General features: G+C 51.7%; 9 protein-coding genes across 9 annotated transcripts; 4 read left to right on the plus strand and 5 right to left on the minus strand.

Moving 5' to 3' along the window:
• Window positions 1-323: 323 nt before the first annotated feature.
• Window positions 324-1,952, minus strand: PV06_00357 (uncharacterized protein; the record flags this gene model as incomplete). The annotated part of the gene is made up of 1 exon (XM_016400851.1): window positions 324-1,952. One exon carries the CDS (start codon window positions 1,950-1,952, stop codon window positions 324-326), a length of 1,629 nt encoding a protein of 542 aa, XP_016267904.1.
• Window positions 1,953-2,767: 815 nt separating this feature from the next.
• Window positions 2,768-4,424, minus strand: PV06_00358 (uncharacterized protein; the record flags this gene model as incomplete). The annotated part of the gene is made up of 2 exons (XM_016400852.1): window positions 2,768-4,251; window positions 4,322-4,424. 2 exons carry the CDS (start codon window positions 4,422-4,424, stop codon window positions 2,768-2,770), a joined length of 1,587 nt encoding a protein of 528 aa, XP_016267905.1.
• Window positions 4,425-4,730: 306 nt separating this feature from the next.
• Window positions 4,731-6,904, plus strand: PV06_00359 (uncharacterized protein). The gene has a single exon (XM_016400853.1). The coding sequence runs from the start codon at window positions 4,850-4,852 to the stop codon at window positions 6,680-6,682; it is 1,833 nt and encodes a 610-aa protein (XP_016267906.1). The 5' UTR covers window positions 4,731-4,849; the 3' UTR covers window positions 6,683-6,904.
• On the minus strand, window positions 6,108-8,010 carry PV06_00360 (uncharacterized protein). Its single transcript, XM_016400854.1, has 2 exons — window positions 6,893-8,010; window positions 6,108-6,833 (listed from the first exon to the last, which is right to left on the minus strand). Exons 1-2 carry the CDS (start codon window positions 7,965-7,967, stop codon window positions 6,661-6,663), a joined length of 1,248 nt encoding a protein of 415 aa, XP_016267907.1. The 5' UTR covers window positions 7,968-8,010; the 3' UTR covers window positions 6,108-6,660.
• A 172-nt stretch (window positions 8,011-8,182) lies between these two features.
• Window positions 8,183-9,968, plus strand: PV06_00361 (uncharacterized protein). Its single transcript, XM_016400855.1, has 2 exons — window positions 8,183-8,574; window positions 8,654-9,968. The coding sequence occupies exons 1-2, from the start codon at window positions 8,268-8,270 to the stop codon at window positions 9,835-9,837; spliced, it is 1,491 nt and encodes a 496-aa protein (XP_016267908.1). The 5' UTR covers window positions 8,183-8,267; the 3' UTR covers window positions 9,838-9,968.
• Window positions 9,969-10,062: 94 nt separating this feature from the next.
• On the minus strand, window positions 10,063-11,706 carry PV06_00362 (uncharacterized protein; the record flags this gene model as incomplete). Its single annotated transcript, XM_016400856.1, has 1 exon — window positions 10,063-11,706. The coding sequence occupies one exon, from the start codon at window positions 11,704-11,706 to the stop codon at window positions 10,063-10,065; it is 1,644 nt and encodes a 547-aa protein (XP_016267909.1).
• Window positions 11,707-12,495: 789 nt separating this feature from the next.
• On the minus strand, window positions 12,496-14,187 carry PV06_00363 (uncharacterized protein). Its single transcript, XM_016400857.1, has 3 exons — window positions 13,338-14,187; window positions 13,139-13,288; window positions 12,496-13,086 (listed from the first exon to the last, which is right to left on the minus strand). Exons 1-3 carry the CDS (start codon window positions 14,065-14,067, stop codon window positions 13,007-13,009), a joined length of 960 nt encoding a protein of 319 aa, XP_016267910.1. The 5' UTR covers window positions 14,068-14,187; the 3' UTR covers window positions 12,496-13,006.
• A 171-nt stretch (window positions 14,188-14,358) lies between these two features.
• Window positions 14,359-18,527, plus strand: PV06_00364 (uncharacterized protein). Its single transcript, XM_016400858.1, has 2 exons — window positions 14,359-14,391; window positions 14,443-18,527. Exons 1-2 carry the CDS (start codon window positions 14,375-14,377, stop codon window positions 17,303-17,305), a joined length of 2,880 nt encoding a protein of 959 aa, XP_016267911.1. The 5' UTR covers window positions 14,359-14,374; the 3' UTR covers window positions 17,306-18,527.
• Window positions 18,528-21,993: 3,466 nt separating this feature from the next.
• Window positions 21,994-23,953, plus strand: PV06_00365 (uncharacterized protein). Its single transcript, XM_016400859.1, has one exon. It carries the CDS (start codon window positions 22,249-22,251, stop codon window positions 23,545-23,547), a length of 1,299 nt encoding a protein of 432 aa, XP_016267912.1. The 5' UTR covers window positions 21,994-22,248; the 3' UTR covers window positions 23,548-23,953.
• The last annotated feature ends 1,112 nt before the right edge of the window (window positions 23,954-25,065 follow it).

Consider the following 25,065-nt stretch of genomic DNA (forward strand, 5'->3'; position numbering starts at 1 on the left):
CGTCACATATCATCATCTACCTACTAAGTAGGTGGTGGGTTCGGCGACAGATATTCAACGCTACACCCCTACCTCTGCACTATCCAAACGCACAAGAGCTACCTACCAGGTATATATCACTAGAAGTGGCCCCCAATTGTCATTCGTTGTAGATGTTTGATTTGCCACATGCACACGACTGAGAGACTAATCATTCAGTCGTTAATTCTTGGCCTTGTGCGTAATGCAGGGGTGGATGTGGGTGATTCCTATCGCCAGGGATTCCCTCCCCAAAAACTCAACGAACTTCCAATCGATTCCTCACTTGGCTGGGTGATGATCGATCACCATGTTTCCTCGCTCTCTAACCATATCAGACTTTCCACCATTCTCCAATTTCGCTCCGTCATGTCCAGAGCCTCTTGTGCTTGTGGCACGACACTCTGGGTTCTTTCGTGCAAATCAGGCAGCGAGAGAACACCGTTGTTCCAGCACACTCTGGCCATCTCCCCTGCAAACCAAAGTTTGTCACCGAGGTTTCGCTTCGAGCCTCGCAGTCCTAAATTCAACACCCACAGCAGCACGGCAAGTTCACTGTCGACGAGGAGCCCGCGCGCATAAGTCTGTGAGGTGGCTGTGGACAGCGTGCTCCTCAAGCGTGCACTTAGTTTGTCGTAGAGTATCGGTGCCGCCAAATCTCGTAGGTGAGAGTACGACATTATAAGTGCCGCACGCCCCACAGAGTCGCAGAGCTCGTGCCCGACATGGACCAGGGAGGACTCTGTGGGATCTTCACGACCAGTCTGGTCCTGCTTCTCCAGAATAGTGTATTCAAGCTTCCAGAGCAAGTCGCTAAAGGATTGACAGAGGTCCATACTGCGCTTGTCGAGGAGATCAGCCTTTAAAGCCGCGAGACGGCGAAGGAGACCCAGGATGGAGGCGAGACGAGGGTGCATTCCAGACAAGACGAGACCAGGAACACGTTGTGTGGAGATCCTGTCATGTTCGGCCTCGACGTCCACAGGCGAAGCGTTGCCGAGATTTGACGGAAGCTTCATTCGCAACTTCGTTCCATGCATGGCGCATTGTAGGAGGTCTGCCCAACCAGTAACTCGCTGAACGTGTCTGTTCGAGGTCAACTTCTCGATGCCGCCCCGTAAAGCCACCAACTCGGCCAAGCCGACCGCGTGTGTTTCTTGCACGTCGTCCGGCCATTCAAAGTGATGATCTGAGCTTGAGAGAATAGCAACGGCGCCAACGGTGGCGTCACTCACGGCCTGGGCTGGGTCATTGAGTCGCCCAGCGACGATTTTCATTGCGAGGCCGCGATGGTTGAAATAGTCCTTGGAGAGACTGATCGAGAAGATGTCTCTCCTGTGGATGGCCACCAAGCAAAGTGTGGCGTGGATGATGGCTGGATCCATCAGGGCGATTGAGATCCAACGCCCTTCAGGGTTGCAAGCATAGGAGTTGGCCCAGAACGAACTGTGGTAGTATTGAAGGAGGTCCACCGTGTCGGGGTCGGAAAGATCGATCGATAACGTCTGAAAGGGGTCGAGCATGTCGAGGTCATGAAGACGTGAGTGTGATCGGGGACTCTGGACAACGTCTCGAACTTTAGATTGTCCAGTCTGTGTAGACTGAGCACCCGCGGGGAGCAACCGTCTCGGTTGTCTTGAGGCAGCATGGGCTTCCCGTGGCCTCCTCGCTTTGGCCGTCCTTTTCCTGTCCGGGGATGATGATGATGCTGGCCTGGAGCTGCGGAATCGATAAATATGTGAGCTGATTTGGGTGTCTACCTTTGCTGGAGCGAAATGCCAATTAGGATCATTCTTCTGTCTCAGGTAGTCTTGCATCACAAAGGAGCGCAGTGACTTCCGTTGCTTTGGATCTGGACTTGTACTCGAGGCTGACCTGATGGACGACACGGTGACAAAATGGAGTTCTCGCTTCGGCTGACTTGAAGGTGACATGATGGGCACTGGAGAGATATTGTTGGATTGAGCAGATACTTGGACGACAAGATGAAGTTATGGGGGATAACGCGAATGACTTAGACCTTGTTTTCAAATTGGCATTTTGGTAGCAGAGAACACACCGTCGCCCCAGCTGTTCTAGCCTCTTCATATCTCGCAGAGACGAGCTCGTAGGAAGCCTTTGGATGGGTAGTGTAGTGGCATGTGAAATGGTTGGAGGATTTTTATCAGTGGCTGACTTATGCACGATTACTAAACGGCTCATGTAGCAATCGCCAAATCAAATGCCTCTACCACAAGGAATCCAGCTCAATCTCAAGAGGGAAACAAACGCCACCTTGAACAGCCATTAATCACTTTGGTTTCCTGCGTTTAGCTCGGCTCGTTTACGAAGCGCCCATGATTCCACCCTGTACCTGACAGGGCCTGTAATTCCAGTGCGAACTGGTCAGATTCTCACGCATATCTCGAGCGTCTGTTAAGCAGATCATCACACACCTCCATCATGTATGGCCTGCTCAACCTGCTAAGTATCTCTAGTAGATCCGTCACCTCAACATTTTCTCGCAAGACGACGGAAATGTCTTCGTGGGGCTTTGTATGGACGATGTGCCTGCACCGACCGTAGCCTCTTTGAAACTAGCAACATCTCCAAGCGAGGTAAAAAGCTCAAAGTATAGCTGACAAAGCTTGTGCACCGCCATTCAAAGCTTCTTTTGATACTCCGTATTCAAAGACGATTCGATAGGCGAGTTTGACTGATCTCGATTGGATATCATTGGTAGACCACCACTATCCGGTTCTTCGGTTGGTCATTTAGTCAGTCCCTGAACTTCCAAGTTGCTCACATAAGCGAGGAGGTATTTGCAGCATGTCAATGCATATTTACAGGCCTTAGTGAAGTTTTCATCTTGGTGAAAACCAACACCTAGCTTGATAGAGACATTCCCGATTCGGTCATCTTGGATTTCATATGGTAGAATTGTGTTTGCTTTGGGTGTTCGGGCGCTCGCATTCCGGGAAGTGTTGGTTTTAGTTGTCAGATCGACCTTTGATGTGCGTTGAACATATTTCGCAAGCTGATCTATGCAGTCCAGAAAGGCCACCATGCCGTTATCGAAGCGCCGGTGATTTAGAAGCCTCCCAATCGCCATGTCACCACTGCTGAAGAGGTCGAGTATCGTGATTTTAGGTTCAGATATTCCCGTAGCTTGGTGCGAGCCACGATCTTGAACACTTTGCCGGCTCACGTTAGGCGATTGTTGAGGATATTCCAGCTTCTCAATGCGGGATGTGCTGCCTTGAGGCTTGAGACGATAACCTTGAAACGAGAATTTGAGCCGTTCAGCCACAGTTGCCAGGAGGAGGATCGCTTGACCCCATGCAGCATTGATTTCAGCCCAGTCCACGTTTTGGCCCGGTAGACGACCCAGTCGAAGTCCGTTGATTGTCCCAAACGAGCCGTCATGACTGATGCAGAAAGTGTCGTTGTAGACATTGGTTCGTTGCAATCGCTCCAGCTGCTGACGATCGTGGGCATATTTTTCTTGCAAGGAGAACAGTCGGATGGTAGTCTCATGTAATCTGTCGTCTATGGCATTTCGGGCTGTCCAATATGCTTGTTCTTCTCGATCTGCCTGCTCTGTTTCCTCTTCCAAATCCCCGATCTCTTTCTCAACGGCTTCCGACTGGTCTTCGGTGAGCTTTAAGTGTCCGAAGGTCGATTCGAGGGCATTCTGAGCATCTTTAGAAGCTTTAGCGGTCTTCGCTTGACTAGTGACCTGTGTGGCAGAGGCTGTCTGTTGGATGGACTTCAGAAAGGAGGCATAGGAATCTCTTTCCCGGTTGGCGCTTGCTAGACGAGCATTGAAGGAGGCCAGGAGCAAGGCGGCACATTCTGCGCAGATTGGATGGTCGATATCAGAACGAGATGACAGGATTTCGTAAAGCACCTGAGCTTTCTCAATCTCTCCAGACATGGGGTCTTTCTTTCCGCCCTTTTCTTTGTCGCCGTCTTTTGGGCCTTTAGGGCTCGTTTTGACAGCGTTGAGTGAATCTCTTTCCGGTAAAATGGCTTGCGATTGGGTTATCTCAATGAAGGACATGTCAGGTGCGCCTGAGCGAGGACCCTGACCCGAGGCAGAACGAAGATCCGCAGTAGATGCATCTTGAGGAGCCGGAATGGACCGTTTATATACAGGAGGGTTGGTTTGACTTGAGACTCGATCGTAGAGGGCCTTCCGTTCTTGAGGGTAGTTCAAATGCGGCCGAGTATTGGTAGATTGCTGCGCTCTACCTGTAGATGCTGAGGAAGCAGGGAAACAGTCAGTGATTGAAAAGATTAGCGAACAACTGGAATGACTTACCAACCAGCACATCGAATGAGGCAGGATTGAGATCTTCGACGGTGGTGTCTGGATCAAGAGGTTGGCGGCACTTTTGGCAATACAACGTCGAATTGGGCGACATTGTGGATGGTATGAGAGTTCACATGGCGTAGAGAATATAGAACCATGGAAATCGAAGGGTATTTGTAGGTGGTCAACCGATCTGAGGCTCACCAAGGTACGTGGCTTGTGATGAGAGTAAGTGAGTGAGTGTAGACTGAGGTACTCCGTACTTGAGCCTGTATTCATTGACAGGTGAAGCGCAAATGACGCACTCAACAATATGTAATTGGGCCTAAAGAGGGACGCGCTTCTGGAGTAACGACGCGCCCCCGGAATTCAATTAATGCGCGGCTAGCTGAGGGACGGTTAATGTCCCCTCCATCACCATCAACCACGCACTCCTGTACCGTACGAAAAGTCTTAATCCCCTTGATCCTCCGTTTCTTGCGTATTGAGCACCCTGGCGTACGCACACCCGATCGATGAAGCCTGACCGTCGCCAAAATGGAAGAACCCATCCGCAAAAGACCCCGCCTGTCCATGTTCGCCGATCAATCCGAAGACGATGTTCTCGACCAAGACCTTGACGCACTGCGCGATCGTAATGATAACCTGTTAAAATCTCGGTTCGAGTCCATCTTCGAGAAATATTCTCACAACTTTGAAGGCTTCGGCGACGAGATCAATTTGTGGACCGGAGAAGTTGAGGTAGACAATGGCCATCTGCAAGGGCTTAGGGACGAGACCGATATTGGAGACAAGGGCAGTTCACTTCTGAGGGCAATGACCGAGGCGGAAGACACGACCGATTCATATTTCAACAATGAGGGTGCAGACGAAGTTATGCAGAGCATCGAAGAGATTGCCGAAAATGCCGCCGAACCCAACGAAGATCAAGAGGAGGACGAAAACGACGAAGACTGTGATGAAGACCAATTCCAAGACCAAAACGATGTCGACTTGAACAGTGATGATGAGCTCTTTGCTCCCGTGCAACAGGTATCGACTTCCGAGGGTCGACATAACTCATTCAGGAGTAGTACTGCTGCTCGATCTCAAGGCAGTGCTTCTGACTGCGATTCGCTCTTCGAGGTACAAAATACCCTACGATCAGACAGTCCAGATTCTCTTTTTGAGGTCCAAGAGCCACAAGAGCATTTCGGCCCCAGAACTACTACTCGGTCTTCGACAGAGATGCCACAGGATTATCGTGAAATTGACGAGGTAGATATCATGGAAAAGTTTGGCCCGGAGATTGGGAATGAAGTCTTGGAAATTGTACAAACGACGAGGAATATGGCCGAGTCACATATCGAACCTGCATGGCGCATACCTGCCAATATCATCCCGCTGAGAGCCAGGCGATCTACCTCGCGGTCGCATACACCAGCACAGCCTATGCGCTTATCGCCACAACCAGAACAGCCAGTCTCGCCACAGAACAGCCGATCTTTATGGAAGCCGCCGAAGCCTCGCAGAACAGCCCAGCAAATGCGTACGATGCGTTTTAGAAGAAGCATCAGAGCAGTATCTGAGGATCCCTTACAAGAAGATTTCCGCGACGACTTAGGTCATCCCGAAGCAAACGCCGGTTCTGACAGTGGTGACGATTCCGAATGGCGCGAGGATGAAAAACCAAGATCGAGGAAGCGAAGAGAGGACGACGAACATATCGAGTTGATGAGACAAGGCATCTGCTCGTTTTGCCGCGTGAAATACTCTTCTCGAGCTGGAGTCTTCAGCCACTGGTCTCATCTAGTGACTAAAGCTGAAAAGACCGGAACCGATCCTGATGATATTCATGACTTGACATATATCAGAAAGTATCGATCCAAGAGTCATATGAAGCCTAAGACAGCCAGACTATGCCTTTGTGATTTCAAAACCATGGTCGAGATGCATGAAGGTGCTGGTGTATCGTTTGCTGAGATCGCCAGCAGCAAAGTCCTGCGAACGCGCAAGACCGCCCCAATTCTCAATGACTTGTATGACAAGTTTCGAACGCCCGCTGGACATGACGAGCTAGACACAAGCCCAGAGTGGTCTGAGGAGGAGCTAAAGATTCTGGACGACCTGTCCCAGAAACCGTTACAAGAGCTCGGCACATTTACGAGATTCCTGAAGGACCGCAGCAATACCGAGGTTGGCAACAAACTGGCAGAGTCGTGGCTTGTACCGTTCCGCGAGCGCAGGAGACTTCGCCAGAACGGCGACCATCCACGTACTCTGAATGAGGAAGAATGGTCTGGAGGTCACGGAGCATTCGACCATCAGTATATCAAGACCGAAGATTCGGATGACGAATTATTTGGCAATCAGGTCAGAGTGCGTCCCTGAAGGATATCGTCGATGGTCGTTCGTGCTTCACCTCCAATGTCACCTATCTGTGCCCAAAACTTGGACAGGTGTCTTGAACCGGAGTCGCACAGAATGGTTACGATGCGATGACCCGGTCCCAGTTTGAGTGCTGTTTGTAATGCAGCCACACCTGTAAGATGTTTTGTTAGAGATATACCACGTTGTTAGCATCACTATCTGTACACTTACAATTCACTGCACTGCTACTTCCGATGAAGATACCATCCTGTTCAACCAGCCACCTGGCCATATTCTTCGCTTGGGCGTCTGTTATCTTCACCGCTTCATCGATCAGTTCTCGTCCCTGCTCAAAATTGGCTGTAGATCTCGTAAGACCGATGCCCTCCACGATGCTATCGACCTGGTCGCGCCGTCTCGTTCCCTCACGCTCGAGGCTGTGAAACATGACGCCATGCTGTACCTTGTTATATAGGCCACTGCCTTGTGGGTCGGCAAGGACAATCCTGACGTGATCGAGTTTCTCCTTTAGCGCCAGTGCAACCCCTGAGAGCGTTCCCCCCGTGCCAGCACCCGCAACAAAGGCGTCGACCTTGTTCTCGGTCTGCGCGAGAATCTCAGGTCCAGTGCCCTCGTAGTGTGCACGCCAGTTGGCTTCGGTCTCGAATTGGTTGGCGAAGTAACCCCGTCCCTGTCTCGCGGGATCGGCGGTGTGCTGGTCAGCCAGAATGCGTGCACGATTGACAAAGTGAGCTTGATCGACGATGGGTGCAGGCGTGACTCGTTCAACGATGGCACCTAGTTTCAAGAGCAAGTTGCTCTTCTCGTGACTCTGGTCGCTGGGCATACATATGTGCGCGAGGTAGCCACGAGCTCGGCACAATGTCGCCAGGGAGATTCCCGTACTACCGGAGGTCCCCTCGTAGATTGTATCGCCGCTGTGAGGGGTCAGAAGACCATGAGACTCGGCGCGCGTGATGATAGAGAGAGCCACACGGTCTTTGGGACTGTTGCCGGCCCCGTTGAGGAATTCGGCCTTGGCATAGATGGTGCATCCTGTTGCTTTGCTGAGCGACGGAATGACGATGAGAGGAGTGTTGCCAATTGTAGATTCGATGCCGGAACCAGCTGGTCTTATAGAACCTGTGTGCCCCGATGAGGATTCAGTCGTGGCTCTGTATCGAGAGAGAGCAAGTTGACGACTAAAATATGGAGATGTGATATATCTGCGGACCTGGTCAAGAACGAGAGTGACAGCAATGCCGGTGGTGAAGCCCAGTAACAGCTCGCGACTTGACCATTGCATGCTCGCTGTCTCTCAAGTATGGCTGATCACTCACTCCTCCTGGCGTCAATCGGAAAACATGATATTTAAAGAGGCTGTGGCTGTTTGTAGGTTTGATCAATTACTGATGCTCGGTTAATATTCGGTGAAGTATTTCACAAACTCCGCAATTGTTGCTGCCGCTCAAAAAGGCCGCCGACATGATCTCCGGACGTGGTAACAATATCTGCGCCTTTCATACATCACAAAGAATTCCTACGCAGCCGTTGCCATCTTGCTGTAGGCGTACAGACCTGGCATCTCCTCCTGGAGACAAGCTAGATGGATTCCCCGACCGTCACCCGTATATTCCAGCAGCTCTTTGCGCGGCGCTCTCGACAATGCCTCTATTTTCATAATACGGCTCGTCGGCCTGCGCTTCGGCCCTTTCAGCAGCACAGAACATACTCGGTTCGTCGAAAGCAAGATGACAAGGACGGTGGCAGCTCGTGGCAGCAAAGGATCGATGCCTTTCCCAAGGACATGAGTCGGCAATTGCAAGAGTACCCTCGAGTTACGGCACGCGATCTGCAACACCGCACGCAGCGACCACGACGGGTGAAAATGTACGCCAGAGACTTTATCGAAGGTAAATGCAATCTCTCCCGACAAGGAGTTTCCACCTCTGTCGTTCTCTCCGAGCTTTGGCTGACAATGTATCCCTGCAGACAGTCTATATAACCCGAATTACGGATACTTCTCCAAGCATGCGACCATCTTCAACTCACCCAGACCTTTCCACTTCCCTTCGATTCGAGATGGTGCCGAGTTCAACCGTCTCGTCGACCAAAGCTACGTCGATTTCGAAGACGCCCTCGACAGCGTCGAACCCAACGAGCTCCGCCAGCTCTGGCACACGCCCACCGAACTCTTCCGCCCGTACTACGGCGAGGCCATTGCCCGCTACCTAGTGACGAACTACAAGATGACGCTCTTCCCCTACCATGACCTGATCATATACGAGCTCGGTGCAGGCAATGGGACCCTGATGCGGAACATTCTCGATTATATCTTTGAAAATGAGCCGGAAGTCTACGAACGGACGAAATTCAAGATTGTCGAAATCTCAAAATCCCTGGCCGACATACAACTCACCAACCTGTCCAGATCCCCGTACGCGGAATGCCACCTCGAGCAGACGCAGATCCTCCACCGGTCCATCTTCGACTGGACCGAGTACATCCACTCGCCTTGCTTCGTCCTCGCGCTCGAGGTGGTCGACAATTTCCCGCACGACCAGATCCGGTACGACCCTGACACCGAGACGCCACTGCAGGGGAGTGTCCTGATCGACGAGGACGGCGAGTTTTTCGAGTTTTACGAACGCACCCTCGACCCCGTTGCCCTGCGGTACCTACGAGTTCGAGAGGTCGCGGCGCGCTCGCCGTTTTTCACGCCCATCTCTCAACCAAAACTCCTCCGTCGGCTCCGGCACTCGTTGCCGTTTGCGCCCAACCTGACGAAACCCGAGTACATCCCCACGCGACTGATGCAGTTTTTTGACGTTTTGCACCAATATTTCCCCGCCCACAGGCTCGTCCTGTCCGACTTTGACTTCCTCCCGGACGCCGTAGCCGGCATAAACGCCCCCGTGGTGCAGACGCGGTACAAGCGACGCAACGTGCAGGTCACGACCCCCTACGTGCACCAGGGCTACTTTGACATCTTCTTCCCCACCGACTTTGCCATGATGGAGGACATTTACCGCGCCATCACCGGCAAGTTGACGAGGGTGTCGTCGCACCGGTCGTTCCTGGAGAGTTGGGCATACCTGGAAGAGACGCAGGTCCGGAACGGCGAGAATCCAATGTTGAATTGGTACGCCAATGCGAGCGTCATGACTACTGTATAGAGCAAGGTAGTAGTACTCCGTACATATTAGGTCCTGAGTATCCGAGGGCAAGAAATACAAGACAAGGGCAATGTGTGTCCCCTTGCGTACAAGGCGCTCATGCGATTTTCAATTGTGATGTTATATTTTACACCGTGGGTAACAACTATACAACTACCTATCTGTATCGACCACACGGCCACTGTCGCTTGTGCAAGCTAGGACTGACTGTTCCATTCTTCTAAGCTATACCCTTTTGTGGTTTATCGTTTGTAACCACCGACGCGACGCAGAGCCACCACCGCCCGCCGCGCTCGCCTTCGCGGCCTCCCACGGGCTCATGTCCGGCTCACAGCGGGTTCCGTTCTTAGGCAGGGTACCGTTGACAAAGTACGCCGTGACGTACTTGGCGGCGCACTTGGACGGGCTCGCGATCAGGCCGTGCCCGTAGCCGGAGTGGGCGAGGACGGCGCTCCCCTCGAACACCCGGCTCGCGTTGTACGCGCCCTGGATGGGGCTCGTGACGTCGTACTCGCCGTTGACGAAGAGGATCGGGGTGCGCGTCCGGGCGTCAAAGGGCCCCTCGAAGCGGCCCTTGCTGGGCAGCTTCCACGCCGCGCACGGCCAGATGGACTGGTAGACGACGTCGGAGAAGCTCTGGCTGACGGTCGCCTGGTACTCGATCTGCGGGAGGTAGTCCCGGGCCTTGTCGACCTGGAAGACGGCGTCGCTGCACCGGATGCCGTCCATCGAGTCTTGTCCGCGGTCGTAGCCCGGCGGGGCGGAAGATGACGACGAGGTCTCGTCGGTACTCGACGAGGCCAGGATCGCGGTGTAGTTGCCCTCGGCTGCCAATACAAGAGTCTCGGCGAGCGCGGGCCACTTGATGGGCCAGTACAGCTGGCCGTAGATGTAGGCCTTGATGGATGCGAGGTACACGAGTGCCTCTGCGGCCGCGTCGGCGTCTTTGGACTTGCTGGCGTTCTGGGCCAGCGGCTCCAAGAAGCCGTTGGCCCATTCGAAGATCTGGGATGCGTTGGTGGCGCCCGTGGCGTTGACGATGGCGCACTCATCCTTGCTCTTGGCGCACTCCTCCGCGAAGCCTTGGATCGCCGCGTCGGTGTCGACGAGGAAGTTGCCTCGGTGGCCCAACAGCCAGATGTTCGGGTCCACGACGCCGTCGAGCAACATGCGGTCCACGCGGTTCGGGAACATGGCCGCAAAGTATTCACCCAGTGCCGAGCCGTAGGACCAGCCGTAGTAGCGGAGCATGCCGTCTTCGCCCAGCGCGTCGACGATCTGGAGCATGTCGCGAGCCACCGAGGTAGTGCCTATGAATTGACCCGTCTTGTTGTTCGTGGCATGACACATCTCGGCCCTCTCCACGGCGTCGTCCCAGCCCCCATTGAGGAACTGTTCTGTGAGGTTGGTGTGCGCGAGACTATCGGTCGCACGCCGCGTCAGAGTCGAGTTGTCCTCGGGCGTGCAGTTGAAGGGTATCGTTTTGCCCGTGCCGCGGGGGTCGAAGGAGACAAGGTCAAACTGCCCGCCCATGTTGGCTTGGTGTTTGGGCCCATCGTAGGGTAGGTTTTGAGCGCCCGTCCCTCCTGGTCCGCCTGGGTTGTAGAGGACGGTGCCGAGGGAGGGCTGTTTGGTGGCGTTGAGCTTGAATAGAGAAAGCTCGAGTTTCTCAGAGTCTGGATTTGTGTAGTCAAGCGGGACGGGGAGCTTTGCGCAGTCGAAGGCCGCACCTTCGACGCCTATCTCCTCGAAGATTTGCTTGTTGAGGTCAGGACACGGCTTCCACTGTATCGACTTGGGTGCTTGTGGTGCGGCATGGGTGCCGACAGCAGATAGCAAGAGGAGTGCTAGTGTGCCTTTCGGTGTCATTGTGGCGCTTGTTGTCCGAGGAGAGACTGGTTGCTCGAATTCGTCCAGACCTGGTAGGTTCGTTCACTTCTTCTCTCTTTATACACTGTTGACAATGACGTCGCTTGAGCTAGGCCACCCACATATCGGCGCCGAGCACAAGTAATCGGGCTTGTATCCATTGTCTTCCAAGGCACGATCAGCTATATCTGGATATCGTGTGGTTGTGGGGGCTTAGACCTTCTGATGGACAAGGCTGCTCTTCTCAAGTGTACCCACGATTTGAATATCCGAATAGCGCTCGTCCTCGTAATGAAAAGAGAATAGTCGTCCATCCTTGGAGCATAGCCACCCATCCTTGGAGCATAGCCACCGATTTCATCAACGGTACGGAGTATATTCTCGATTTGAGCAAGGGTGGACAACGTGGTGCTCATCAGGCCTGGAGAAGATGCTGAGTCCGGTGTGTCCTTGGCGAAGGTCCATCGTTCTTCATCACGGACTGTGTTCGATGTACAGCAAATAATGCGATACTCGTATGGGTAACTCCGTATGTCTACGAGATACCTCGTTTAGTAGGTGGGCAATACCAATCCAATGCTGAGTATCTGTACTGTACGGAGTACATATGGAGTACTTTGTATCCTTTCCCACTTCATACCTCTCTCCGCGCTTGGCTGACGTAAGTTACTTGGTCGTTTTCGGTGCTATGTGCCGCTGCAAGGCTGGGCATACATCAGTTTGTAGATGTGGAATACCAGAATTGTACTATAGCAGCATTACTACTGCTGGTTGGTCGTAAGAATAGATCAAGTAAGGAACCCATTCTTCCTGGCGCTGTGTCTACCTCTACCCACCGCGCGAGAGAGAGACGAGCAGCAGTACTCCTCGCCCAAGAAGAGCAGTACTTAGCGCTCGTGTCTGCGCCCTGTTCGACGTAGTGGCTGTGACGTGTCCGAGTCGAAAGGTTGTTCTGATCTGCAAACTCATTGTCCCGAGGCAAATAAGTGTTTATGGGGGAGGAAAGGAAGGCACTGTGGGATGTTCTATTTGGGGTGTCTCGTCAAAGGACCAGCTGACCCGCCAGACAGATGCAGGTATACGAGTACTACATGGTAGCCCAGATCCTCTTAGGGGCGCTGAATAGTCTCGGCTGATACTCGGACGTTCGCCTAGGATGCCAACTGCTGAGGCAACGCAAGTAGCCGCCAAGTGTCCCTGTACAAAGTCCAACAAGAGCCAGCATGGCCGAGCAAATCTTTCGTAATCGCGCATGTCAGGTGTCGTCGTGTCGTCGATCATAGTTCCCAAGCCACAGCACTCAGCCCTGCACTCTGAATGTTCTGCCGCTCGCAGTTTTCCTCTCTCGTTCTTCAGTCTCGGGTCTAGCACGGTTAAGGACTGGAAACCATTAGCATCGATTTCTTGAACACAGGCAAAAAACATGACAAACCTTGCAGAAAGTCTGCGGTCCTACGCCGCATTCTGGAATGGATGTATGCTTTGGAGGCTTTAATATGATAGTGGAAGTAATCACGGAACGTCTGGATATGCGAGATGACATCTTCTCGTCTTTGACGAGTGAGATGTCGGGGAAACAACACTGTCGAGGATTAGTCGGAAGACATGATATGAGTCGAAACCGAACCTACCAAATGTGATGAATCCTAGTTCACCTTTCTCGCCGGTCTTTCCAACACCCTTCAGCCCTTGCAGCTCAAGCGGGGGATCGCTTCGGAATAGCACCTGTGGCGCGTTCTGGATGGCTCTCCTTCTTGCATCAACGAACTCTTGTAAGAAAACCTTTGCAAAGATTCTATCGACTGCATCGATGAAGAGTGTCGAGAAGATGACTGTCACCCGGTCGTGGCTGGCTTTGATGTAGATAGCCTCCTCTTCACGATAATGAATAGCCGAGACCTCTCCCCCTTCTCGTACACCTTGTGGTGCTGATTCGGACGTGTACTTGGCGGCCTCCTCGGAAAGCCGGGCGAACTCATCGAATGCCTTTTCAAATGGCGCCGCCATAACGTTCCGCTTGAGCAGACTGATTCGACGGACGAGCTCTTCTCTCTCTTCAGGTGTGGCCGGCAAATTGTCCAGATCAATCAAAATGCTGAAATCATACCCCGCTTCGGTTTGGGTAATGTAATTCCCATATTCTCGCTGGAGGACAGCTTCTGCTCCATACTGGACGAGTTCTCGGAAGCACTTGATGGCGAGAGAGATCAAAATTTGGGACTTCGAAGTAGGAGTGGAGATGTGGAATGTGACACCGTCGAAGTCAGACACGACTTGGTCTATGGACTGAGGCGGTGCTCCCGAGAAGCGCTCAGTCAGGATGGATTGAAGCAGGACATTCTGGTAGTCGAGAAGGAGCATCGTGCGTTGTGCTGCACAGGTACGACGGTTATCGTGAGAAAGTTACAGAATTGGGCTTAAAGGCCGCTGGAACATATACTTGAAGCTGCGTGTAATTGTATGCGGTCAATGTCGTAGCCTGCAAGTGGTTGGTGTGAGGATCCAACAACTGCGGGCAAGTCAGACGTGTGGTCGTAACTCTCAGCCTTGCCCCACAGAATGACGAGGCTGATTTTCACTTGGCATTTTTGTTTGGTCTGCATGCGGATAAAGTCCGAAAAAAAAGTTACGGTGATGCCTCAGAATTTGCGACAAGGTGTACTGCGCAATGGTCAAGTCATATTTGTGAGTGTTTGTCCCGGGATGATGATATCAAAGGCTAATTCACTTCAACAGAAAATTTGAGCACAGCAAGACCTTCGGCCAGATCTGTACAGCCTCCGCCAATGTTGTCTGGGATCCGTCGGGCGGCGACGACTCGACAGCACGAGGTGGTGCAGGTCTAGCATACGTTGGTGCGAACGAAGATGTTTTAGTATGGGATGTAAAGAAATCAGAAAGAGTTGGATTATGGACTGTTGAAGACAACACTGCGGTGGTCACTGTCATTTGTCGGAGCGACACTGATCCGGATGTCTTTGCAGTTGGTTACGATGACGGCAAGATTCGAATCTGGGACTCTCGGACGGCGACGGCGATCATTACATTCAACGGACACAAGACTGCAGTCACACAGCTGAAATTTGACAAATCTGGAGTTCGACTAGCAAGCGGCTCAAGAGATACGGATATCATCCTCTGGGACCTAGTTGCTGAAGTCGGATTGTACCGTTTACGAGGCCACAAAGATCAAATTACTGCGATTGTTTTCTTGTCACGTACAACGCCCGGTGGCGACCCAGAAGATGACGATGACTCAGACAGCTTCCTCTTATCCACCAGTAAAGATGCCCTGATCAAGGTCTGGGATCTTTCGACGCAGCACTGCATTGAAACGCATGTCACACAAACAAATGGGGAATGCTGGGCCATGGGTCTCATGAGGGATGGAGAGGGATGCATAACGGCTGGCAATGATGGAGAGCTCAAAGTGTGGGCAATCAATGAGTCCGCATTGACACACGAGGTGGGTGCTCAGGGACAAGAGCAACTGAAGATACTGCATGAACGTGGTGCAATTTATAGACAGGGCCGCGATCGTCCAGTGGCTGTCAACTTCCACCCTCAGAAAGACCTCATCGCTATTCATGGCTCCGAAAAAGCCATCGAACTGTTCCGCATTCGCTCAGAGAATGAGATACGCAAGACCCTGGTACGAAAACGTAAGAGGAGGAAGGAAAAGACGGGAACAACAGCAGATGCTGAATCTGGCATCGATGTGGCAGATAGCAAGGAAGACGTTGAAGATATGTCGACTGTTGCGATTTCAGACATATTTGTTCCGTATGTTCTCGTACGGACGGGTGGAAAAGTCAGATCGATGGACTGGAATCATCTACACGGGAGGGCCATCAGGATACTTGTTTCCACTTCGAATAATCAACTTGAGCTCTTCGACATCACCGGATCTGACAAAAAGTCGCAGGAAGCGCCTGATTATAGCCGGACACTTTCGGTGGACATGCCTGGTCATCGCTCAGATGTCCGCTGCGTGGCACTGAGTTCTGATGATCGAATGCTTGCAACGGCTTCGCATGGCAGCCTGAAAATATGGAACACCAGGACCCAGAGTTGTCTCCGCACTCTCGATTGTGGCTATGCTCTCTGTATGGCTTTCATGCCCGGGGACAAAATTGTTGTAGTTGGGACACGAGAGGGCACGCTGGAGATCTTCGATATCGCTGCCTCGAATTTACTCGACACTATCAATGCCCACGAGCGCGACATCTGGTCCTTACAAGTCAGCCCCGATGGCAAGTCGCTTGTCACAGGATCCGCAGACAAAAGTGCCAAATTCTGGCAGTTCAAAGTAGTCCAAGAAGAGATTTTGGGAACGAACCGCAAGAATGCAAGGTTGACCCTGGTGCATTCTCGAACGCTGAAGGTGGCCGACGATATTCTCAGTGTATGCTTTTCGCCAGATGAGCGACTCCTGGCTGTCAGTACTCTGGACAACACGGTCAAGGTATTCTTCGTGGACAGTCTCAAGCTGTTCTTGACATTATATGGGCATAAACTACCTGTATTGAGCATGGATATCAGCTATGACAGTAAACTCATCGTCACTTCTAGTGCCGACAAAAATGTTCGAGTATGGGGATTGGATTTTGGTGATTGTCACAAGGCTTTCTTCGCACACCAGGACAGCATTCTGTCCGTTCTCTTTGTTCCCAACAACAACGATGGTAACGGCCACCACTTCTTCTCCGCATCGAAAGACAAGACAATGAAGTACTACGATGCAGACAAGTTCGAGCAAATTCAAAAGCTCGATGGCCATAAGGGCGAGATTTGGGCAATGGCGATAGCGCATTCTGGAGAATTTTTGGTCAGCGCCAGCCATGACAAGAGTATCAGAATCTGGCAGCAGACAGACGAGCAGATCTTTTTGGAAGAAGAAAGGGAAAAGGAGCTCGAAGAGTTATACGAGAACACCCTCCTCACCTCCCTTGAGAAAGATGAGCAGCAGGCGGACGCTGATATGGAAGGGGTCGAAGCGACCGCAGCTGGCAAGCAGACTGCTCAAACTCTTATGGCTGGAGAGAAGATCGCAGAGGCACTGGAGGTAGGCTTTGAAGATCTCAAGATCATGCAGCAGTACGAGCAAGCGAAACGAGGCAATCCCAAAACAGCACCACCACCACGAGATGCTGTTTTCCTGGCCAACAACAACATCTCTGCATCTACCTACGTCCTGAACACCTTTCAGAAAGTACCTGCTGCCTCATTGCAGGATGCGCTTTTGGTCTTGTCACTTTCACAGCTTCCTGCTCTGTTCACCTTCCTAGGTCTTTGGGCCAAGGAAGGACGAAACATTCCTTTGACATGCAGAATCCTGTTCTTCATGCTCAAGACTCATCAAAAGCACATTGTCAGTAGCCAAGCCCTACGGGAGGCCCTCGAAGAGACACGAGATAGACTTCGGCAAACACTTCAAAAGCAGAAGCATGATCTTGGATTTAACCTTGCCGGACTGCGAGTGATGGGTCGCCGGGTCAGGGAGTTGGGAGAAACCGACTATGTCGACGAGTCAACATGGCTGGACACGGAAGTGACGGCAACCCGTGGTACTAAAAGAGGCTTCGTTACCGTAGCCTGAAGTCCGTCCTGCTCGCATCCAACACTGCTCTCGAATTGCTCTCTTACCGTGTGGGGTTACAGGAAAATTCAAAACAACAATATATGACAGTCGTGGTCATGATGCTTGACCGGGTTCGTAGCTGTTTCATCCAAAGGGTGACGAATAGGCGAGCTTGCAACACCGGCTGGGCGGCAATACCTGACGTACAGGATCATCATCAGCAGTGTTGGCCTGCACTAATGCACAAGCTGGTCTGTCGATCTTATCTGGAAACACAAAGGCAATGGGGGCGTGCTGATTAGTCCTAGCCCGCTCACATATAATGGGACAGGACCATGCCTTCTAGGGCGGACAGACCTTATCATGCCCATCACTGAAGGCCAGCTTGTCTCAAGACATCCAATGTCAAGTGGACACTTGCCAACGACCCGACGAATGTGAGCAAGATATGAATGTTGAAGATGTACGGCCACCGGGAAGGTTAGCTTTCCGGCTGCTTGCAAGGAGGTATTGACCAGAGCCGCCCTGCCGTTATGCACCCAGCACAGTGTACAAGCTGCAGGGGATCCAAATCGGCTCTTTCAGGAGAATCGAACGTGGTTAGTCAGAAAGATTCGCCCTTTGTCATTGGCGTTAGATCTTCCAACATGTTGGACTAAGAGCCTATGCAGAACACGTCTCTCCCAAAGATGTGCTGTCAGATAGATCAAGTCTGCGTCTCGCGGTCCCCTAGGATGAGCTTCCAGGGCTATTCAAGCGCCTTGTCTCGGTGGACATCAGTAATATCGATTTTGACGCCGAAAAGGTGTGATGCACCGCCTCCACTAGGTTTTATGTTTCGATGCGAGGACTGGTCTTGTTACATCATCTGCGGTACCCATGGAACAGGTCTTAATTTATTCGGCCAGGCCCACGTCAAGCTGTCAGCTGTCAAATTTGTCAAGACAATCCGAGGGTGAACAGGGTCATGGTTCAACGAGAATTAATCAAGCTCCGTGCAATCCTTACCTCCTTTCAGCTCTAGTCAAGCCCATGATCTTCCGCCGTTGTAGATCTGGTGCTCAGACTGCTGAGTCCGCGCCGACCGGTCCAACATCATCCTGTTTATTTACACCGCGTGGCATATTGAGATTAAATTGACGAGGACATGATTGCTGGTGATGGTTGACATGCCTTATGGGAACCAGGACGCGGATCTTTGGCAAGACTGCTGCGGTCGAAGTTGCTGTTTGCTGCTGTTTGAGACAAGACCACCGACCGACGACCACAGCGCTCTGAAAGGAAACCCGACACGGCTTACTGCGACGATAGGTATTACGCCCAAGGCTGGAGTTACCCCCAAATTGCCATTCGCTATACGGGAGTATAGAAAAGGGTCACGACTGAGAGACTAATAATTTAATCGTCAATTCTTATCCTTGTTAGTGTCTCGGTGCTCCTCATTCTCACTGTCCTTAAGAATGTCTCTTGACCTATTTGTACTTTGTCGATTACAGTACAGTACCTGGGTAAGGTAGCCTTGTTGCGTAATGCAGAGGTGGGTGTGCGTAATACCTACCGCCCTTACTGCAGCACGAGGTAATCTTCGTTTTTTGACACAGGGAAAGGGACGAATCAAAAGCTGAATGAGCGGCCCCGAGAGGAGCAGTCGATACAGCAAGGAGGTGGTATTAGTGCGAGTACGAGTCCAAGATACTAGGAACAGGGTACTTCGTTCTCCGGTGGACCTTGGTTGTTCTTGTTCTTGTTCTTGTTCTTGTCGTTCTCCGTTCTCATCTCTCTTGGCTGGTGTCTCCTGAAGATATTTCTTCTTCACTAGTACTCGTAGAAGACCTGATATAGCCAGCGATCTGCGACATGGTTTATATGTTGGCTCAGCAACGAGCCATATACAATCAATCAACTATTATCGCGACAGATGCAGGACAAGCTCATCTCTCTCCTTATCCGATCTCCACATTTACCTACCTGTTACTTGATCCTTACTAGTTGAGCACTTGGAACTTCGGGCTTTGGGGTGGCTATTTTCCTACCTCGTATCCCCGGTCGCGCCCCTGTTCATTCGCTTGGGGCGGCTCGTACTCGCGTCCTGTCAGCGATGCGTTGTCCAACCACAGCTGCAAGCTGCAAGATAGGCATTCCCGGTGACATGGTTGCAAAGGTCTGTGATTGAGGGTAAGTAAGCCCGTGCTCGCGATTGGGCCCCTGCCAGTGTTACCGTAAAGCGCCGACCGCGCATCCTTGTCACAAGCACACGGCTTCTCGTAGCAGAGATTGGTTACACAGGCCTCACTTGGGCTGTGACACGCACTATTCCTGCAGCATTGAATCCCCCAGCACTTGCCAGCTAGTGCCCACCCAATAGTTACCCCTGTCGATGCTGGGCCGCTAAGGAGGAAGTCACTTCCTGCAGAAAGTGAAAGTCCGCATGACGAAAATTCAGTTTCAAAGAGACGGGGTTCTAGGTCGACGTCAATATCTCCAGTCCATCATCTACAGATTTTAGGCTCCTCTTGCCACGATGTCTCGAAAGAATCATCGGCTTCGGCACGGTTTCATCACTAGGGTGACTCCGTAATAATGCTCAACCCCTTTTCCCAAGGTGGATAGAGGTCTGTACAGTATGCCGCAGAGCTCTGCCCTCCGCGACTCTCTAGCTTGGAACGAGCCCCCGGAGAACCCGCAGAAGGCGAAGCTCTTTTGGTCAACAAGATGCTAGACCACACAGGTCAGGAGGGGGCGTCACGCCTCCATCGTTCGCCTGGAAATGCTTTCTAGACGTCATTAATTACCATCAATGCTGTTGGTGATGGTGTGCCGCCCAAATAGTTTCCCTGAATCAGCACACCAACAGCCCCGGTCAAGTGCCAGGAAAAGATCCCAATAATACATTTGTCGGGATGATGATCTGCCTTGCACCCAAAGGTCGCCAAAATCCAGTATATTTTTTTGAGTCAATACCAACCGCGCGGATGTGGAGACGCAGCGAGTGATGAGCAAGGCATATCCCGTCCTGACCACGATTCAGCTTGTTTGAGGCATGGACATGGCTGTGGCGTTCTGTCTCACTCCCAAAGCGTCCACTTGCGGTTGCACTAGCCGTCTCAGTCCGCGCCTTCGTATGTGTTTGGGTCACACTGGCGTGAGATCCGGCTTCGATCGCAATCTTTTGACCACGGCCTCCTCTCCAAAGGCCCCGCCAATGATCAACTGCAACTAGCGATGTGGTCAGCCCCTCCCGATTGTCCGCAAGGGACTTTTCAACGGTCGAAACGCTCCGGCTCTAGCCCGCAGTTATTCGCAATCTGGTTCACCCACCCTTTGACGTGAAAAAAGAGGACCCCTGTCCACACTGGCGAGCGAGGTACCTACTACGAAGGTACCAAGGCACACTAGCACCTAAATTGTCGAGAGAATTCGCTTGCACTCGTCTCTAGCAGTCGTCTTCTGCGTCGGATCACAACCCTTTTCTTCAGACAAAGATGGATCATGTGTGCCTTTCAGAGAAGGCCCCCTCTCTCAAGGCAGAAAGATCGGCGATGTGTGATCAAATTAATATCAAGAAATATGGCCGCGGAAGCATGCTCTTGTCGTCTAGCAAGGTCGATGGCAAGCGAAGCCCTCGCAGCCACAGTTAACTCTACTGCAGGAAAGGGGGGCGATCATGCCCAAAGCTCCCAGGAAAGCATCAAATTGAACAACTCTGTAACAGGCGGTACCAGTCGCCCATGAAGCTTGCCTTGGAGCTCCGTTCCGCACAAGGGTAATAAATTTGTCAGGAAACCTTCCCTTTGGTACCCTTCTGGCTCTAACTTTATGGTCATCTGGACTGGGGCAACCCATGTCCATAGATCGATCCAGTGGAGCCACTCGATGGAGCCGAAACTTGCGAGGATGATTGTTTAGTTGGTCTTTTACGCAGAACACCGTCCTCAGTGTAGTCTAGTCGTCAGGGTGAGAGAGTCCACGACGAAATTGCTAGAAGGCAGATCACTTCTACCGGAGACCCCTACGCCTTTGAGGCCCGTTGTTGCTCGCTTCTACGACTTGTTCTATCCGACGACGAAGCCTCATTCATCTTCCGTGGGTCGTGCAGGAAATAGACCCAAGAGGTTCGTCCTCAAGCAGCCTTCAACTCCTGTCGTCGTTATTGATGACGAAGCGCTAATAAACCCTGAGCCAGGGTGGCATGGGCGGGAAGAAGATCAGGCCTGCACCTTGCTCAGGCATATACCTAAGGATGCAGCCAAATTTTCCTAAAGTGGACGTCCATGACCTTCAAGAGGCTTTTTCGATGGCCCAATGCTAGCTCGTACTTCCAGCGCCTCCCTCCCTGGGCCTCTTGACTTCAATACCGCACCCACTTGTACGTACACTTGGCTACATATCCATAACCATCTCACCACCCTTTTCTTTTTGGAAACGCCCGGCCCGTGTGTCCTTTATTGATCTCATGCCTTTTCAGCTCAGCTCGAACGCAGTAGCACCAGTCATCATTCCGCAGGCCGTCCCGGAAACTGGGCTACCAGGGATTTAATCTAGGACACCCTTCTGTCACCACTTCTACTCTGTTGGCTTAGCCTCGTTCGATCTACCCGTGTCAACCCACCTGTTTGCTGGCGGCAATCTGAAAGCTTCTCCAGAGGGCATTTACCTGACCTTTCCAACTTACCTGAAATGTGAATAGCGTCACCTTCTGTTGTCAAGTGCAGGTGTTCTTTGACAAAGTCGCTAGCGAAGATAACGCAACTGGCAGTCAAGGGACGCAAATGCATCGTCGATGATGATCTGCTGAATGTTCAACATTCCGCCCGGGCTTCTTTCTTTCCATCTTATTGACAGATACTCCGTAACATTCGACATACCGATTTTCTTTTTCCCAGTGGAGGAAGACGTCCACACGACTCGACTCGAAATCTCGACCTCGTTCCACCCAATTCTATCCCAAGGCACCGTCTTGTATGCGACTGTCGCATAACTCTGGCCAAATGTCTCCATCAAGTCGACGTGGGCCTTGGCTACCCGAGGAGGATGCCACGCTCCTGCGACTTGTGAAAACTCAGGGACCAAACAACTGGGTACGAATTTCTCAGCACATGCAACATCGATCTCCCAAACAGTGCAGAGAACGATATCACCAGAACCTGAAACCCAGTCTGAACCACGAACCGATCTCTGCGCAGGAGGGAGAACTCATCGAAGGGCTGGTGAGAGATCTGGGCAAACGATGGGCTGAAATCGCTCGGCGGCTGGGGAATCGAAGTGACAATGCGGTCAAGAACTGGTGGAACGGCAGTATGAATCGACGCAAAAGACATTCGGTTCACCCGGGCGGTGGCGGCGGCGGCGGCAGCAGCAGCACATCTGGTGTCGGTTATCGCACTCATCCTATCCCAGCTTCAGGTTCTCCGAGGCAAATCTACCTAAGGCAACATGGCGTCGCTTCGACAAATATATACCACCGAGCCCGATACCCTCGAGAGCCACCGACCACGTCTTACGAAGAACGACCTTACATGTATGAGTTGGGGAGCAACTATGAATCGCAAAGGCAGGAACAGGATCGGCTTTTCCATTCAGCTCAAATTCGCATCCAGCGACCGCTGGCTCATCCCCTACACTCACCAAACTCCCCTCCTCACACCAATGTACCGAAGAGCATTCTTCTGCCTCACCCGTCCCATCACCAAGGAACGACTTTCGCACCTTCCCTGCCTAGATTTCAGTCCTGCCCTCCAGCTCCGTCAATACCTCGGACCGACTGGCACCACCTACCGCCTCTCACCCATCTCGAACCACCCATCCTATCTCCGGCAGCGACGGATGTTTCTCATACTTCCTCAAACTGTCAACAAGCACCGTCTCTGGTGTCGGACAACCAGTCCAATTGTTCGATCTCGCCCAAAACCATCCCTTCGCCTCGACCTGGAATGCAGTCCTCGAACACGTTGCCGGTACAATTGTGGTCCGAGATGCAGCAGCAGCGACCGTACAGCAGGGGAAGTTACCATCACGATGGCGGCGTCGGATCTGACCGAGCAGCAGTAGCAGAATACAAACAAGATCAGGGACATTTGGGAGCAGCAGCAGCAGCGTATCAAGCGGCGGCGCCGCTCTTGCCAGCTCTGGAACCTGCACCACACTACTCTTTACACAGGCCGAGGTCGAGTCCATCGAGAGAAGATTCTACGGCTGGATCTGCCAGAGGTACTTTTACGGCAAAGGATACTCGGATGGACGTATCACGTCTACTGGACTGATTTTTCTTTTCACACACTCACGTCGAGACATCATTTTTATCTCGTGTTGTCGAACGTGAAAGCGTTGCTTTACCTTGGGCGTTATTGAGCAGTCCTTGTTTAATTGTGGCTAAATGGGATGTCTCCCCTGATGTGTTTAATGTTGTTGATGATGCTGGAGGACTTTTCTTTTTGTTTTGATATGCCTTAATATATTGATGATACCCAGGGAAAAACCACTGGGTCAAGGTGATAGGAGTTTTTGTTTTGAGAGATGAATGAGATATTTGTACAATAGCTTGAGCTTTCTACGAGAGGAAGAGAGAGAGAGAGAGAGAGAGAGATAGAGAAGAATAGGACCACGAAAATTGGATTTTGACGGCAACACAGCAAGGACATGACAAACAAACCCCCCATGCTACCTACCTAATTGGCACACTCTTTTTGGGGGGTTTGAAGGACATGACTGGATTTTTACATTTGATGAAAATTGTTGTATTGATGGAACGGAACGGAATGGAATGGAATGCTCAAATCAAGATCCAAAACATCCCCTCGATGGTAACAACTAAGATGGCAATAGTAATCACGACCAAGTCTTTTTTGAACAACCGAAGAAAGGAGAGAAAATAAAAGGACCATGCATCGCTCAAGCATGTTTCTCGTACTCGCAAACAGACTTGTGAATGAATCCTTGCAAGGAAGGGTTAAGGCATTCCCCCGATCGGGGAGGGGTGGCTGAACGCACCTGATTTTCTCGGAACTCTTCGTCTGGCCAGACATTGTTTGAAATGTCAATCTGCACGTCAGGTCAATTACAGAAATATGTATCTCAAAAGATGGGGGTGTAGGCGGTGCACCCGAGACAGAAAGAGAGAGATGCCGCCTCTCCCCCGAGTAGATGAGTTGAGTTGAACTTGACATGAACGACAAGACAAACTCACCCATAAACTCACCTGACGGTCGGCAACAAAGCTAGGAAATCTCGATACAGGGTACATTAGAATTTAGAAACAAGGGGGAGGGGGGGGGGAGGAGGTAAGACTCCATCCGGAATCTCCGGTATCCTTCGTTGTATTGTAAAGGTGTTGCTAATACCTCGACCCCGCCGGTGGTGGTCCACGTCCCACGCGCGTGTGCACACGGTAAAAAAAACCGAGCAGAGGGTTATTGTTTGCGAGAGTGACAGAAGCCCTTGTGAGTGCAAAAAGTGTGTGGATCAGGCGAAGTCTTGTTTTTCCGAAGCAAAAAACGGTCAGCGATGAAGACTCCAGTCATGCCAAATCAGTCACACACACACACACACGCAAAGAAACAGAACCACGGATTATTAATCTTGATGACGGCGTGACTTTTAGGACTTGAAAGAACCCAGATCGTAAAACCCTAGCATCTCACGATCGTACCTGTCTGTCTATCTGTATGTATGTATGTACGGGACTTTCAAGATATACAACATGTAACAACGGCGGGGTGGGGGGGGGGGGGGGGGGGCGCCGTTGAGTGTGACTTTTAGGACTTGAAAGAACCCAGATCGTA

This window comes from Exophiala oligosperma (assembly GCF_000835515.1).
Source record: "Exophiala oligosperma strain CBS 72588 unplaced genomic scaffold supercont1.1, whole genome shotgun sequence".
Taxonomy (NCBI): domain Eukaryota; kingdom Fungi; phylum Ascomycota; class Eurotiomycetes; order Chaetothyriales; family Herpotrichiellaceae; genus Exophiala; species Exophiala oligosperma.

Bases quoted from the DNA above. Each gene is read 5' to 3' on its own strand.
- PV06_00361 (XM_016400855.1), top strand. From the start codon at position 8,268: ATGGATTCCCCGACCGTCACCCGTATATTCCAGCAGCTCTTTGCGCGG. The intron at 8,575-8,653 runs GTAAATGCAATC...GTATCCCTGCAG, and splicing joins CGCCAGAGACTTTATCGAAG to ACAGTCTATATAACCCGAAT.
- PV06_00365 (XM_016400859.1), top strand. From the start codon at position 22,249: ATGCGACTGTCGCATAACTCTGGCCAAATGTCTCCATCAAGTCGACGT.
- PV06_00363 (XM_016400857.1), bottom strand. From the start codon at position 14,067: ATGCTCCTTCTCGACTACCAGAATGTCCTGCTTCAATCCATCCTGACT. The intron at 13,289-13,337 runs GTAGGTTCGGTT...AATCCTCGACAG, and splicing joins ACTAGGATTCATCACATTTG to TGTTGTTTCCCCGACATCTC. The intron at 13,087-13,138 runs GTTTGTCATGTT...AATGGTTTCCAG, and splicing joins GACCGCAGACTTTCTGCAAG to TCCTTAACCGTGCTAGACCC.
- PV06_00360 (XM_016400854.1), bottom strand. From the start codon at position 7,967: ATGCAATGGTCAAGTCGCGAGCTGTTACTGGGCTTCACCACCGGCATT. The intron at 6,834-6,892 runs GTAAGTGTACAG...AACATCTTACAG, and splicing joins AAGTAGCAGTGCAGTGAATT to GTGTGGCTGCATTACAAACA.
- PV06_00359 (XM_016400853.1), top strand. From the start codon at position 4,850: ATGGAAGAACCCATCCGCAAAAGACCCCGCCTGTCCATGTTCGCCGAT.